Source organism: Seriola aureovittata, chromosome 7, assembly GCF_021018895.1.
Source record: "Seriola aureovittata isolate HTS-2021-v1 ecotype China chromosome 7, ASM2101889v1, whole genome shotgun sequence".
Classification (NCBI taxonomy): Eukaryota; Metazoa; Chordata; class Actinopteri; order Carangiformes; family Carangidae; genus Seriola; species Seriola aureovittata.
Window position 1 is genome coordinate 23,095,590 of NC_079370.1, and position 17,369 is coordinate 23,112,958.

Below are 17,369 nucleotides of genomic sequence, written 5' to 3' on the forward strand. Positions count from 1 at the left end.
TTTCACCTTGTCAATTTCGGCTTGGGACATTACATCAGCGGGCAGTTAATAGTATTATAAGTTGGTACACATTTTCATGCTTATAAAGTCCACTGTAAACTTCTTAGAAATGTTTTGATTAATATATCATTATTACCTATGAAATAACTGTACGTGTACAGTATAATGTAGCTACAGATCATGTAGCAAAGATCAGAGTGATATAGGTTCCTAGACAATCTTTGATATTAGTCACTTCTGCTTGCTCAAAGTGGATGTAGTATGCCTACAACAACAGTAGAGTCCGTCATACAAGGGTGGCTCATTAATCACTGTACATGTTACAGGTCTCAGTCTTGGACTAAACTGACAAAGCATTGGGGGTATTCAAAGGATATCACTTAATTTTGTCAGGCTTTTTTATACTATGCATGACACAATGATGCATACACCATGCAACTCTCACAGGTGTAGGTGAGTTGATACTGGACACAAATGGCACCTAAATCTTTGATCCTCAACAGTACATTCTTCAGCATAATAAACTTTGACACTCTGCAATAAAGTCAAGAAGAATAAGAATAAAAGTAATAATGTAATTTGAAAAAGAATGTTAAGTTATGTTATAGAAATGTTTATTTTCCTACATGTTTGTTATGTGCTCAATTCTGGTAATTCATTTAATTTACAACATGTCTTATGGTGAAACCAAAGGCAAATGTCCACATTGTGGATAATAAAGTTTTCGTTTTCAGATTCGGCTGCTGCTGTCTCAGACTGATTGTACTGTAGCTGAATAACTTTAGTCTGGTCAAGGTACTAAGCTTTTGTTTCAATCACTTTCTGTAGCATATTTCAGTTGCAGGAAGTTACTGAAACAAAGATACATTTAGTGCCAAGACAAAGCTTAAGTGTTAAGGTGAAATAAATGCACTACAGACAGTGAAAGTGCGTTAAATGTTTGTTTTACACTGAAACTAATTCACACACATTTGAAATGACATATATACTGTGTAGCATATTTTGTGTAAAAAAATAATGTTGACAAACTGTCTTACAATAAATACTAATATGTTTTTTTGATTATTTGAGTATTACTAGATTCTGGTACATTAAAAGTTTTCACTTGATTGGTTCTGTTGGGATTTTACCAAATGGCAACATCTGAGGCTGAAAACTGAAGCCAACACAAGACTACCAAAAACTGAAGTTCCTCGAATGGCAGAAATGAACATGTTTACAAGGATGGTAGAAAAAACAGTTGTGGTCTCTAGCTAATGACACTCTTCATGACAACTGTATGGGTGGTGAATTTTTATATAACCCACCTGTTTAAATTTTAGTAAGTCTTAAAGTTCTGCATAATTGAGAATGCGCCGCTTTGAGTGACAGGTAGGTGAGCGTATGCCTGCTACAAGCTGGCAAGCACCGAAGTCTCGGCTCCACGTGCGCCCCTCCACTTTGCCCATATTTGGTTTAGCTGGGAGTTTGGCGGAGTCAGTCACTGGCAAGATGGCAGCCCACCCTGCGCTTCAAAACCGCGCTTCAGAAATATATGGGTGATGTCACGGATGCTACGTCCATCTTTTTTACAGTCTATGGAATTTACTCACCATAATTGGCTGGGGTGGGAATACTGTAAGTTCATTGACGTATTACATGGCGTCTTCTGAAGGACCGTCCAATAGGGTCGATTTCCCGAAGACTCTATCTAACATGCCACCTTTGAATGTGTGACCTCAAGCTTCCATGCACATATCATTCACCTGTATTTGTGGTCGACTGAAGAATTTCCCCAACAACTGTCCAGGTTATCATTTCCTAGTATTGCATATGTCTGTGGCTGAATGCTGAGCCAATGTCTGTGCTTGTAAAAAGTCTTGACAGGTTACCCCCAATGCTTTGTCAGTTTAGTCCAAGACTTACTAAATGAGAGATTTGCTATTCTGAAATAATGTACCAAGGTTTGCCTTGATGTCTATTCATGAGAAGTGTAGGCAACACCACTTTACTATTCTCAAACCTGGTTCTTTGTCTGGTTTCAAAAGCATTCAGCAAAAAATGAGGACCATAAAAGGACACTTACTATTAACTGCTTCTCTGTTTCTTGAATCTTCAACAAATCCGGAGAAATCCAGAGAAGGTTTGGATGTGATCACAAAGTTCTCTGTGCAGCCTGTCTTTGAATCTGTCCTATACATTCTAACAAATAATAAAAAACAATTCTGTCATTTTCATTTCTACTTACTCGCAAAATGAATAATTGCATTTCAAAAGAAATTAGGATGACTTTGAATAACATCATTACATAGTAATGTTATTTAACATCAGGTCACATTAAGATTTAACATTTTCTATTTCACAAATTTTAATTACATTTAACATTTAGATGTAATATTCATTCATATTCATTCATCCTTAACATTATATTAAATATGTTTTTACAAGAAAAAGTATGACAAAATTCACAAATGCACTAAACCTGGTAAAAAAAAGTGACTAAAAAATTCACGCCACTTTTTAATGCTGTTTGGAGCTAAATGTGGCGAAATGTTGCCACTTTTAAATCAGTGCCCTATACTTAGAGGTGTAATTTCAGGTGACACATTAGCTATCACTGAGTTAGTAAGTTAAACAGTTTAAGTAGTAGTACATAGTACAGTCCCCACTATTGGCAATGGTCTCATAACAATTGTTACCCACAAACCAGTTTATGGTAGTAATCAGTTTTTGTAATCAGGAAAATCACATACACACACACAAGAAGTAATCTTGGTTTAATGGTTGGTAGTCTTCAATCTGCATCATTAATTTCAGATCAATTTCAGGTATTTGGTATTCAAAAGGATAGTCGTATGAATTTTTGGAACATAAGCTACATGAAAAGTCAAAAATATCACATTCCCGATTTAAATTTGTTAACAATATTACTTTTGTAATCATATTTAACCCTTAGAATTACAGAAATCTAAACAGCTCAAGTAAATTATTAAATGGTTCAGTCCCATCTTAACACAAACCAAATATGTCGCCTCACATTAAATACATAGTTACAGTACTAGGCTATCAAAATATATTCTGAGAAGCCACCCCCCCACCCCTACCCCCGCCCAACCCCAATCAAAAAAAATTGTTTACAATTCCATAAATTAGCACCACGTCTTCTGGATAAGCACCGATATAATTATGTGCACAACAATGAAGCCACATTTCACTGTGTTGCAAGAACAGAGAAAAGATGGTGAGACGCACAAATCAGAAAAATCTTCTATCCAGGATCCATAAGGATCCTTTCTCTATTTTGACAGAAAAATAGTCTTATTTAAAAAGATAGTTGTAAAAAACAAACTCAAACTTCTAGATATACACAATGCAAAACACCAGCTCATTACATTAAAGTGTTTTAAAAAACAGTAATCTCAATATCTCTATATAGTTCATTTGTAAAACAATTTTTTTTTTTCCTGGGTCTTTTGTCAAAGCCAATACACGTGATCTTCTTTACAGTGGTGGAAAACACTTGACAATGCAAGTCTCTCCATATAAAGCCTAGTTGGAATATATGACGAATGTATTGGGGCATTGCTCACAAACATTTGAATATACATGCTTTCCAATATTGTATCCAAAAAGGTCAAATCTTTTTTTCTTTTTCTTTTTTTTTTAAAGAGTCAAAATAGAAAGCAAAACTGCAGATCTGACTGATCTGTAAATACGTAAAATACATATTTTTTTCTCAGTTGTTTTTTTAACTAATAAATTAGAAAAGCTGAAGAGCCACAGTTCTCTTGATGCATTGACAAGTTCCTGTTGTCAACATTGAGTCTGCATGGCTGTGTGTGTGTGTGTGTGTGTGTGTGTGTGTGTGTGTGTGTGTGTGTGGGGGGGGGTATAGATCAGTGGAAGAGTTGCTGGGACACACAGGAGGTAACAGGAAGGCAGGAAGAGGAGAGGCAGTCGACGGGCCCCTGGTTGGTAATAGGAGGTTAGGGGGTGAGAATAGGTAAGGTGTCCCTTGTATAGAGGTTTTCTGAGGGATAGGAGGGGGGTGGTGGTTAAACGTGGATCCTGTGTTTTCTTAGGCTACCTTGCACTCACTTGAGTCCCCGTGGACCCAGTAGCAGATCTGAGCGTATTTGAGGGGTGTTATCCTCACTGCCACATTGTAATCCTGTTGCATCCCATCCCCATTTACATCCACCCACTGGTGACCAGAGAAAACCCCAATGATCTTCCTCTTCCACTTCTTCTTGCCAGGCTCTTTGAGGCGGATGTAGACCCCAGAGCCACTGGAGCCGGGTTTGGCATCGCAGAACTGATAAAGTAAATCATTGGATTCCTCAGACACAGAGCAGAACCGGTATACCAGGTTTCCAGGCCGGTCATCATCAAAGCCAGAGAAGTGGATCCTCCCAGCGGGGAGTTTCTTCACGGAGGGGATAACACCCAGATCCATGTGCTTGACTTTTGGGGCTTTCTTCAACTCCAGAACAGCATAGTCATAATCTGCAGCCAGTCCGTCAGACACACCTTTGAACCAACCCTTAGGAATCTGGGTCTTTTTGACCCTGGTCCACCTGAATGAAGGTTTCTCTGATTCCGCACTTCGCCGATTCCGGCTCTTCCTACCTTTCCCTTTACCTTTACGGTCCCCTTTCCCATCATTCTCTTCCTTTTCCTCGACTTCCTCTTTACCTTTGTCTCCCTTTCTCCTTTTGCCCTTTCCTCGCCCTCCTCTCCCTTTGCCTCCTTTCCCTCGTCTGGACTTCTCCTTCAGGATGCCAACACGTAGCTTCTGTGCTCCGTCTAGATAATCCTTGCCATCATGGATGCAGTGGGCAGCCGTCAACACATGTTTAGGTGACACCAGAACCCCAGAACATCCTGTGGAGATCTTTACAGTGGTTGAGAAGGGATATTTGGTAGAGAACTGCTTATCAGCGATGGTGAAGCGGGTGTCTGTGCCGTACACTTCCCGTTTGTGGCGGGAGCTAGATGAGGCATTACTGGTCCAGACTGTCACCTCATTAAGACCTTGCACAGAAACTGAGGTATACGTGCGTGTACCATTCTCATAGACCGTCTCGTAGGAAAGGAACTGCTCCAGGTCATCCAGAGAAGGTGTAGGGAGGCGACGCTGACACTCGATCCCACAGGTCCCACTCAGCTCTGGTTGTGGATGGGCTGAGAAGTTGGGGCTGCTGAGATGCACAGTACGTCTTTTCCTTACCAGAGGTACCTTCCACTGTGGCCAGGTATACTCATCATCAATTGCGTTCTCCTCAGCAGTTACAGCCACCACCACAGCCAGTACCAACACCGGGAGCAGGACACACAGCGGTATGGGGCCCATTGTTAAGCTGGGCCTGGCTCTGAAACATAAATAACAGACAGGGAGACTCAAAAAACTTTTCAAGAAGTCATGAAACAGGTTCAGTTCAGCACAAAGTTCAGTTTGCTCTTTTTACCCACACTAAGAGGAAACAACTTTTTCACTATGCGTGGCTCTAGGGATAGCAGGGTCAGTCAATTGGTCCACCTCTTTGGTGATGCCTTAACCGTTAATCTATTGCCACTATTAGGTTGACATTTGTGGTTTTTAGTGAAATGTCTTTACAGACACAGTATGGATTGCCATAAAATTTGGCACAGATATTCATGGTATCCGGAGGATGAATGTTAACAACTTTGGTGCTCCCTAGACTTTCCATGTTGTGTTACTGGCAGTCAAGTTATTCAATGAAAGATCTCAACATCTTCTTTATGGATTGGCACAAAATTGTGTGGAGACATTCATGGTTATCTGGCATGGAATCCTAAAGACTTCTGTGAACATCTGACTTCGCTGCCAGCGCCACCTTGAGGTTCACATTTGTGGGTTTGAGTGAAATGCTTGACAACTATTTGAAATTTGGTACATTGAGATATTGAAGTCTCCCTCTGGATGAGTTGTTATGCCATGACTTAAGCTCTTGTGCCGTCATCGGGTCAAAATTTGAATTTGACTACCACTCTGCAAAAACTAAAAGCATTCCTACTTTGTGTTTAGTTTAAATTAGCAAATGTTAACATTTTAATATGCTAAATTAGATGCTGAACATGGTAAACATTATACCAGCATAATGCCAATACAGTAAGTACGAACAGTAGTGTATTGGCATTTTCACTGTGAGGAGCTCAAAGCACCATTGTGCCTAAATACAGATTCTCAGAGCTACTACCATGACAATAGACTCTTAATATTGTTTATTTCAGATAAGCAACAGCTGGAACTGAATATTACGGTTATGGTTGTTGCATTGTAGTTTCCCAGTAAGGACAGGTGGTTGCTTGTGTAAACTGTTTGCTTCAGTGCAGTCAGCAACAAAACTTATACAAGTACGAGGTTAATAGCTCAGGAACCTCCCATCATCCACAAAGCTATCACATCATGCTTGACACTGGGCTTCAGTGGAAAAAGCAACTGTATATGGTTTGTCACTAATATCTGATCCAGTGCTGCCTGACAGACATACTGTATGATCTTGCTTGGAACCAGAATGCTCAGCAAACAACTTTTAATCAGCTTTGAGGATGTCAAACATGAAGGAAAACTCTGATTTCCCTGAATTGGGGAGGTCTTATATTCACTAGTGATGTCTTCTGATTAAGAAAAAACAATCACAGTTCCATTTATGGCCACATGGAGGCAGTGTAGCCCAGAGTATTCGACATCCACTGGGCTTTGAGCCCTTATCACTTAGGTAGCTCAGCAGTCTGTGACAGCACAACTCACATAGGACAGCCCCATTTTTTTTTAGAGTAAGATTCCTTAAAATGCTCAAGTTTGCAGAAAAAGATTGGTGTCATTATTCTTAAGGAAAATAGCACTTTGTTTAAAATATTATGAAACTTCTCTAGCGTTGATGCATTTGCTGTGTGGTTGGGGGGAGATTTATGTCCTCTGAGCCTTTCTGGAGGCTGCGGGAAGTGAGAAGGACGAGATGAACCCTGATCCTCTGAATGGGCTGAGACAGTGGCTTGGAGGTTTGCCACAATGGTTAACCTTCTCTCTCAGTAATGACCATATCTGGTTTCCTTAGCCTCACTCCACTCCTTGTCCATGCATACAAATGACATCAAACCTAAAGACTATGCAGGCTGCAGACAGCCTGCTGGTTCATGCTTCTACTGTATGTGATGTTGCCAATAATCCTGATAACCCCTATAAAGTAAATTACAGTTTGGGTGCGTTTTAATAGATTCAGCAGACCATCACTTAACTAAGGAGTAGGAGAGCTTCAATACGTCAGCATGGCTGTGGTCACGCAGCGATTTCAGACACAAGGAGAGAAAATCATTTGGATGCTGTCCATTGAGCAGCAATGTAGCAAGAGTGAAAATCCAACAGTTAATTTCTAACAGAAGTCCAGAGTGAAATAGCCATTCATTCTGGCTGTTTGGGTGGTGTAAATGGAGTGTGGCAGACAGGCTGACGTCTAAGGTCCTTCAGCTGGAGGACGGATCCTTGGGGGGACAGCCTCAATTGGCCAGAGGGTCCATAGAGGCACATTCCCTTTCAATGAGATGTTAGTGCGGCATGAAAATGAGACATTGCCTGGTTTGGCAAAGCTCACAGGAGACTCAGCTGAGAGGGAGCATTGCCTCATTGCATGTACGGTATCAACTAAGGACCATATTAGTGCTTTATCATCTCAATATGGTGATTCTACCCAAATTCCTCTTTTTAGTTGAGACTTAAGAGCATTCCCTTTTCATTCCAGGTTTGTTCATCAGTTAGTGCCCAGTCATCCATCTGAGTCTGACAGCAAAGTTTTTGGATGAAGTTTACCACGCAGTGTCCAATAAAACATACTCAGTGACCAACAGCTAACCAGTCCGAAACAGACGGTAATAAAGTACAAGCCCACAAGAGCTGTAAAACAGTCTCAATAAATGAGAATACAAAAATGACCCAGAGTCTCTGTTCAGCTTCACACTCCCACCACCAGACTCAGACATAACACAAATCCAGAAGAAAGCCTGCAATTATTCAGCATAGAGTGGAAACTGATATGCTGCCATGATGGCTCTTGGTCATAGAAGGCGTTCATTTCGACTAAACTATTTTCCACTGCAGTCAGCTGAACAAGAAGCTGTGCCCTCTCCATCCCTCAGTGGAAGGAGTCACAAGAAGCTGCAAGAGGCACCCAGGAGACAACGTGACCAAAGGATGGCGCTATGGCACAGTTGTCCACCCCCTCTCCAGTAAGCATGGGTCAGTGTCTATTGTCTAGTTCAACACCAAGATTATTGTTAAAAGGGGTGTTTTCATTCATTTTCACCGATTTTCACAACTTTTAAAATAAACTTCACCTCCCAGGCACAGTTTCCAAAGTGTCCAAACAGCCCATGACTCATCATTGAAACACTATTAATTGCTTACGTTATGAAAATTTGTCCAAAAAGAAGATAACATTAGAAACGTCTTAGTGAAAGTTTAAGCCATCTATTTTCACATAATAGATGAAAATAATAGAAATAATAAATATCACCATCATGCAAATAAATATCCCATTTCTTTAGCTAGCCAGTGAAATGTGAAAACAAACATCTGTAATTCCACATCTGCATGACCAGCTGTATGTGGAAGGAAGAGGATGAATGTATCTTTTCACTGTAGAGCGACTTATGCAAATACATTATATCTTTATTGAATAACATCATCCAATAATAATAATAATACTCAAAATACATAATACGAAATAATGTGCATAAATAAGAAATATTGTGCACTGCCAAGACTATGGAGTCAAGTTAGATCTCCCGGGGAAAAAAATCAACAATTTCATCCACAAAGAAAAAGGAAGCGACAATCAAAACTAAAAGAAAACATAAAAATATTGAATAAACAAATAAATACAAAGAAAGAAAGAATAGATTTGCCCGTGGCTGCATCAAGAGAGAGCAATAAATGTGCAAAATGACAAAGGCGTCCTACCTGCTTGCATCCGATTGATGGATTTGCCAAATCCGCAATGTATTGTTTGTTTCCCTTAGATATATACAAATATGATCCCAGCAGAAAACAAACGGGTGTTAGTGCATCCCAGCCGTCCTGGTATCAGCGGGGCGACGGATCCCTTCTCCTCATTACTTCAAAGAGGCTGAGAGAAAGTCGCAGCCGGGACGCTCTGCTCAGGCTGCACTTGATGCTGAGGAGGAGGGAGGGAGGAGGGGAGGGATGGGGGAGGAAAAGAAAAAACTGAAAAAGACTTCTTTTTTTTTCACTTGTGACAAAAGCTGTTCACATATGGGTGGGACCAGACCGAGCGCTCTAAGTAAAGGCTGAATTGGGTGAAGTCAGTGGTCTGTTCAGCAGCAGCCCAGTCGGTAGGTGTGCGGTGTGGCTGCGGCCGCAGGCAGAGAGAGAGAGAGAGAGAGAGAGAGAGAGAGAGAGAGAGAGAGATGAAGCGCTCCTCACTCAATGAGCCTCTGAACGGACTGTGAAGGAATTAGTTCCACTGGTCCCAACAATAGTTTCTGAGGCGTTTCCTGTCTGAGCCATTAGAGCCTCCAAATCTGCGGCACCTTTATTCTCCACAGGCTGTCCACTGAAGTGTAAAGTACTTTCAAGTAAAGTTACCAGAATTCAGTTTATGGTTTGCATGTGGATTTTGATGCTTAATATTCACAAAATCTCTCCCCCCACAACAACCCCCTTCAGAGGGTGGAGAGCAGTCTGATACTGTAAATGTGCATTATGAAACAATAATAGCAAAGAAGAAACACAACTATTCATTTTTAACGTGTCTCATACTAAAGAAAAAAGTACCACTGTCGATCTATAAAAATACTTTGGTTGCATTCCAAATTTTACTTAAGTAAAAGTCATTATATTACTAGTAAATATAAACTACAGACTTAAAAGTAAAAGTACTCAGAGAGTCTTGTATAATATGTTTCTGAGGTATTATTACTGATGCATCTATGTAAGCAGCATTTAATGTTCTAGTTGGTTGAGGTGGAGTTAATGTATTTCATAAAGTGTTGGGTAGTTTAATCTGTAATAATGCATCCTGTTTTGAAAAGTGGTCATATGTAAAATATGACTGCAAAATAATAACTAAATTGTTAAATGCATATAAGTACAATGTTTCCCTGTGAACTGTATTGGAATAGAAATAGAAACACTTAAGTGAAGGTCAGTTCCCTGAAGACTGTGCTTAAGTACATTACTTGAGTTAATGGAGTTTCGAACACTGCTTTGGAGGAGCTGCTTGCAGCTCACACATAAACACAACCTGTGATGAAGGATTTCATCACTGCTTCATTTTCACAAGGCAAAAACTCAGGAACCGCATACTGACTGACCACAACATCAATGTTTATTGGTAAAATATGTGATATTCAGTCAAAAGATGTCATATGTGTCATGTTGTAAGGTGTTTGGATGTTCATCAGAACTGAAAAATGTATGCATGTTTATTGAACTTTGTCTTCACTTTTAGCTTTACAGTATGGATGGATGGATGCTTACGGACAACCTCAGTCCTCCGGTTGGAGGACAGCGTCTGTGAGTACTTGACTGCCCTGCTGCCTCCACAGAGTTACAAGCCAGCAGAGACTATGAGACCAGCGGAAATCAGTTTTGTGTTTAGTCTTCTCATTATGCGAGGTCAGGTCCAAACGGAAGAAACCAGGGCCTCTGGCTAACAGAGGATGAATGCCATGGTGACTGGTTGAAGTCTCAATGTGCCAAGAAAAGACACGGAAAATATGTGTGCAATGAGGGAGAGAGAGAGAGAGAGAGTGAAGGAGAGAGGGGGGAAGAGGGAGTTTGATGATACACATCTGGCTCAGGAGGGAATGAGGAGTGCAGGACGTCATTTGGAATAGAAACCGAGTTTTGTGTAATCACTTCTGTCATTCGCTGTGATGTGCAGCAGACTTCACACCACGTCTACTGATGGCAGCAAACTGGTGATAAAATTACACCTGTTCCCGAGACCGTGTGTGTATCTTTGTGTGTTTTTGTGAGAGAGAGGGTGAGAAGACTTGGGTGGCCTGTACACCTGACCAGTATCTTAAAGATCCTGCTGGATGCTCATCCATGTGGGTGGTGCTCACACACGTACATCCAACTATAAAGCCTGATATTTTCTGAGCAGGATGGGTTAGCATGAGAGCTACATTTTCTCTCCCTCCTGCTCTCTCTGGGTGTGGTCCTGATTCTTCACTCGGGCTCAGCTTGTTAATGAAACATACCTCCATTTTTGGTCAGTGAAAACATACTACAGGGACTGTAAACAAACATACAGGAGTCCCTGGCAGATCATTGGCTGTAGTGCACAATGCTAAGACTTTTGCATGGTCATGCAGCATATTAAATTATACAGAAGGCCACACAGTCTGTGGAAAAACATTGTGTATGTGACATCACCCACGACTTTTTGAAGGCAGTTTTTGAAGCTTACCTTGGGTTACCACTCACCACCATCTTTCTCAAATTACTAAAGCCACGATATATAAATTATTTAGGCAATAAGTGTGGGTGGAGCAGAGGCGGGATGAGCACATTGCAGACTCCTTTAAAGTCCCCCTCCAGTCAAAAATGTGTTTTTCTTATTGCTACCTCACTGTTATGTTTGAGCTTCACTTTATGAGCAGAGTTTGTTTTCACATTCATCTGCTGAAGGGGGAGGTTTCTCTTTGCTCACCTTAAATCTCACTTTACATGTACTTCGTCACAGCTAGTCTGGAAGCAGGTCAACATGCAACTTTACACGAGTGGGATGTGGAAACTTGAGACCTTCAGTGTTTGTACATTGGGAATGGGCTTTTCAGTGAAGTAGGAGTTATCTTGTATTCATCAGTGTCACTTTTGAAATGAAAAGTACTTGCATAAGAAGAAAAAGCAGATGCAATTTCAATAATTTTATTTGAAAAAACATAGCAGACATAAATTATTATTCAAAGCACAGTATTTTTATGTCTTATAAACATGTCAGGAGAGGCAAATTAAGCTATCACATCCCAGAACATAACTTGTGACCCTCATCTATTTTTATTTTTAACATTTAGTGGCCATTAGAGGAACTACAGCTTCAAACTCTTGAGTCAAAACATTGTGGTTGTAACTAGGACTTAGATGCAACTGATAACAGTTTGATACCAGATAGTTTTACTAAATAAGAAATACAGTATTACCACAGTAACATTAAAGGAGCTATTTGTAAGTTTTGCTACCACTACACAGCCAACATTAGCATTAATTTCTGTTTACTTACCAGTCTAGAAGAAATGTTGCGAGTTCAGCATCAAACGTTTTCCTTCACTCACAAAGAGCTGTCTCTAGTGGTGGAAAGCAACCCTCTTGTTTTCTATTTCTATCACTTCTTTTCTTCTACAGAAGTTAGCATGCTAACCAGCTAGCCCTGGCACAGTCAGACCGCCTCGTCACTGTCTGCCCATGCTGCTCTGAAGAAGTAGTACTGCTCAGAGAACATATTATAACCTTGTGTCTTGTAATTGCAACAATGACTGAAGCTCTGGTAAGTAAACAGTAGTTAATGCTAATGGTGGTTATGTAGCAATAGCAAAGCTTACAAATAGCTAATATAAATAAAAAGTTTAATCCAGTTTGACCAATTTCTTTTTTTTCTTATTAGGATTTCCTGCACAAAATCAGAACTGTCTGATCTGTAGGACATCTCAGAGGCTCATGTGCACTACAGAACATTAACATCCCGTAAAAATAAGTGTTAGTTTGGTTAAATGACGATTAAAAAGATCATAGATAGAATCAATATTGTATGCTGACATATGAAAGCAAATGATCTACTGTAGACAGAGGGATAATTTTATTGTTCATGTTCTTATGACCCATTGAGTCAGCTGACAAGAGGCAGGCTATCCAAAAAATGTGGTGTATTGTTATTCTGTTCTTGGCAACTTTTTGCTCCCCTCCTCTCAGAGGCCACTCAACATCCCAATACAATAACAAACTGTGGCATCTATTATCACAACCATAACACATGCAGACAAAGAAACACAACCAATGGTCCTGTTTTCAGTTATGTTCAAGGTCAAAGGTCATAGAAGAGGAGTGAGACAACAGAGAGGAAGAGAGAGAGAGCTGTCCATGTTCCCAGCTGTGTGGCTTCTAAATAGAAAAGCAGTGAATGATATTTATGGTCAGGGGCTGTGTGGCGTGGATAGAGGGGCTTTTGTGCCAGGTGTCACACCCTCACAGGAAGTGCTCCCTTTGCGCTCTGCTGTGGTAGATGGATGCTTATTGGTGGGGAAGCTAAGTTTCAGGAATTTCATTAGTTGTATGAGGGTGTACTGGATGACACTTTCCCTGCCTTCACAGCAGTGAACCAGCAAATAAATGTGACTTTTAAAGAAGTAAATCAAGTTTTTTGGGGACAGGCTTTCCGGTTAACTTTCATTCTTGAACAGGCATAATTATTGATGTGTTCGAACGCTAAGTGATTTATAGTCTGGAAGCCACTGAGTAACCATAAGCTGCCTGAGTTGAGTTATGACACGTTTAAGAGAGCACAAAGATTTTTTCCCATTGAAACTCTATATCAGAGGACCTTTCTGCCCTTTTCTCTGTATATAGCAGTATACATTAAAGGCTGCCGAGTCCTCTGCACAGACCACACTAATAAACCAGCTCAGAGCGATGCACTGACCCACAGTTCACTTCCATGGGCTTTATTTTGGCAACTGAATGGTCTTTTAGCTCTGCTACAAGCAAAACAGACCACCATTGATATGATAGGACTCTCTACCTCACTACCTCTCTCTCTCTCTCTCTCTCTCTGACACACACACACACACAAACATTAATACAGTATATATAGTAAATATATATAAAAACAGTAATGGGACAGTTAGTTAAAGGTCTGGGTCTTAGATCCACATAGAGTTTATAACCTTTTTAATAGTAAATATTTGGGTATATGGTTAAGCATGCCAGATTTCACAGAGGAGACTGTAAGTGATGAAAGGCTGACTTTGAATCTCATGTGCAAATGAACAGGCAACCACAGTCCTGCTGCAAAGACGGACCTGTGAAGGCAGGTCACAGCACTGTCATCAGTTTAAAACCTTCTACTTTCAGGATAGACAAGTTCTCAGGAATAAAAAAAAGAAAAACTTTTTCGTTGATGCACAAGAAATTGAAATAACGCTGGACTGCTCCCTTCAGGATGGGAGTTGTATGTCTGGGGGGGCTTGTTAACCAGTGAGGGTTAGATGAAGTGCTGAATCGACAGGTGGGCTGTTGACAGTGGACAAGGTGTTGAGTCTGAAGAGGAAGGTCTCAAAATGCCAGCTCTCATCTCTGGTCATGAGCTTTGAAATGTGCCGAAAACATTGAAATTGCTGATACAGGCCAACATGCAGGGTGGCTGGGCTCTCAGAGATAGAGTAAGGAGCTCAAACATCCGGGAAACTATTGCTAGCATGGCTACAAATTACTACACCTAAACCATAATTGTCAAATACTGGAAATCAAACATCCAGTACAGCAACAAATCCAACATTACTTTGTTGTAAAGTATATCTGCACCAAATGTCCTAGAAATCCTTGTCCTAGATTTCTGAGATTTCTGCTTTAAGATGGATTACAACTGACAGGCTAACGAGCGCGAAAATAAAACCTCTCTGTGTCAGCCCTATTAGCTTTGTACATTTTTGCAACAGCGAATGCATGACTGCAAATCTTTTAATGTAATAAGGATATGTTGTTTACTTACATATCTGGCAAGTCATAAATATTGTACGTAGCAGTAAATACAAAATAAATATCTGATCTTGCATTAAAATATCCAGTGACCACAGGATATTTAAACTTTTTTACTGTTATGTTCATGGATCTCACAGCACTTTGTCAAGGTTAAAGAAGGATCGAGATCTGGTTTGATGCAGAAGAAGTTCACAAGTGCTTTTGTTGCCTAAACCTAACCACTAGACAGGACTCTGGTCTCTGGCGCGACAGTTGTGTGCTTTGTATATCCACCATCCACCTGAACTAACACTTGGCAGCACTGCTACTGTCAATGTAGCGTTTCATTCATTCATGAAAATACATTGCCTCTGAAAATCAACATAATCTGGAAAAGAGTTGATTTGTATATGAACATAATTTCTAGGAGACAGGGTCGGTTAGGTCATGTGCAGCACTTTGATATGCAGATTAGCACGCTGAACAGAGCCTGTCCTGTAAAACAGATCTGCATGCATACCTTTATCATCATCTATGACTGTCTCTGTGTGTGGCCGTATGTTTACACTGACTGCCCATAATCCCTTCCTGCAATAAAAAACATAAAAATATCATTCCACATCACTCGCCTGCATGCACCTGAAACATCTACTGTGCATGTTGTTAATCTCCTCTTTACTGGAAAAAACAAACAAACTGCCCTACAGGTAAGAAGCAGAGTGCCTGATGCTTTTTTTTTTTTTTTTCATGGCTGGGGATAGTAGGCTATTTGGACACTTGAGGTTTCCACCCATGATTGATGATCTAGTAATTTGTGCTCCAGTACAGTAATGGTTGGTTTAGCAGTCCAAAAGTGCATGAAGGAAATCGAATTTAGGAGTTGAGTTCCCTTTGAAAAGTAAAAATAAAAATAGCGGACGCCCTCAGTGCTCTTTGCCTGACCTCTCTGCCACATACAGAGATCTTCTTATGCTGCCACTGCACATATAGGCAGTGTTTTACCGTTGCCTTGAAGACTCACATTTTACAGCTCGTTAGAAATGTCTTTCCTGCTAGTCCATCCCGCTAGTGTCAAAACATTTAGCACAGCTGAGAAATCTGGGCTTGAAAAGAGGAAAACAAAACAAACGCAAAAACCAACCCTATCTCTTATCATGACAATGATGTGTACACACCAGGCAGGGTGTATGTTTTAAACAAAAGTTTGCACAAGAAGTTGGCTTACACGAAATCACTCTCTCCGCTTTTCAATAACTTTAACACCAAACATATATTTTGCAGATTACACAGTAGATGTACTATTAGTGAGGCTCGTTTGGCAACACAGAGGAAAGTGGAACCAACAATTCATCCGTGTTATTGAGCTGAGGGTAACAGATCTGCAGTGTGTTCGCACTGAGATGAAACTGTTTAGACACACTGAGACAAACACGAGGAAATGTGACATTTATCCCTGACAGTCCTCTTGTTTATAGTGTGGATTTGGACAGAGGAGGTGTTTTCATTTCACAGTGTGCTGCCAAGACTTGAGACATGTGAGAGCAGGGAGGAAACACAGAGAAAAGGTATTTGGTGAGCTCAGATGTTGCAGATATTAGTTAGAAGAATGGATCTCATCAAATAAGAAAAGCTGTGTATTAATTGAAAACCATATAACATGATATATTCACATGTGCAGTAGGAACATATGGGACATAGGGACATATAAATTCAGTTTTTTTACATTAAACTCTGCACATTTTAGACAGAAAAACATTCATTTCAAATGTGCTTTTTTTGTTGAGGAACACACACACAGCAACATAGAAATGCAAACAAATCCTCACAAGCCTGCAAAGATTTCATACAATAAGCACGAAGCAGGGAAAGTAGAAACGAGTCTGTGTGCTTGCATGTTGAAAGATGTAGAGAGACTCACATATTGTGTGGGGTCAAAAAGGTTACATAAACACACTGTGCGACTAGGTTAACACACTAATCTCTGTCCTCTTTCCCTGGAGAAGAAAGGAGGTTTTGTTGAAGTGCAGTGATGACGTCTCTTTGCTCATTCTGCCAAATGCCATTTAGTAGTTTGACTGGAGAAGCTCCTCTGTCTCTCCGGCCGAATCGTCGCTGTCTGATGTTCAATGCCTCGTTCAGTTCTGTTTGGCAAACCTTGACCTGTCAGCTTTTTTTTCATTCTGCAGTCAAGCTGAGTTCAGTGGCACACCTTGTTTTGTGGGTACAGTCATTATTAAAAGAGCCAAAACACACCCACTCAGTCATGCTTGCAAGTAGAAACACACACACACACACACACACACACACACACACACACACACACACGTACTCTGTGCTAGAGGAGACAGACGTATTGTGCCACAGTGTTATGAAAAAGCTAATTTAGTTGTCTTATTAATCATCTTGGTCAACATGTGTGATCATGAGGAGTTATTGTGTATTGTGAAGCTTCCAGGGATGTTGTTCAATTTACATATTTACAGTTAACCATGTAACATAATACCTCAGTTTTCCTTTCTCTTAATCAGGGTGTGCACATTTGATATGTTTACTGTCAGTTCAAAAGGAATAATCCTAATGCTTCTACAGCCAGGAAGGATTGCAGAAAGGTGAAGGTGTCCAGACAGAGTGCAGCAAGATACAGCAGAGAGTCGGGCAGAACAAAAGTGTA

General features: G+C 40.4%; 1 protein-coding gene across 1 annotated transcript; it reads right to left on the reverse strand.

Annotated features, from left to right (window-relative positions):
• Window positions 1–2,739: 2,739 nt before the first annotated feature.
• prss35 (serine protease 35) lies at window positions 2,740–9,400 on the reverse strand. The gene is made up of 2 exons (XM_056381815.1): window positions 8,960–9,400; window positions 2,740–5,351 (listed from the first exon to the last, which is right to left on the reverse strand). Exon 2 carries the CDS (start codon window positions 5,330–5,332, stop codon window positions 4,058–4,060), a length of 1,275 nt encoding a protein of 424 aa, XP_056237790.1. The 5' UTR covers window positions 5,333–5,351; window positions 8,960–9,400; the 3' UTR covers window positions 2,740–4,057.
• Window positions 9,401–17,369: the final 7,969 nt, after the last annotated feature.

What these genes read in the sequence shown, in the direction of transcription:
- prss35 (XM_056381815.1), bottom strand. Translation starts at nt 5,332, where the DNA reads ATGGGCCCCATACCGCTGTGTGTCCTGCTCCCGGTGTTGGTACTGGCT.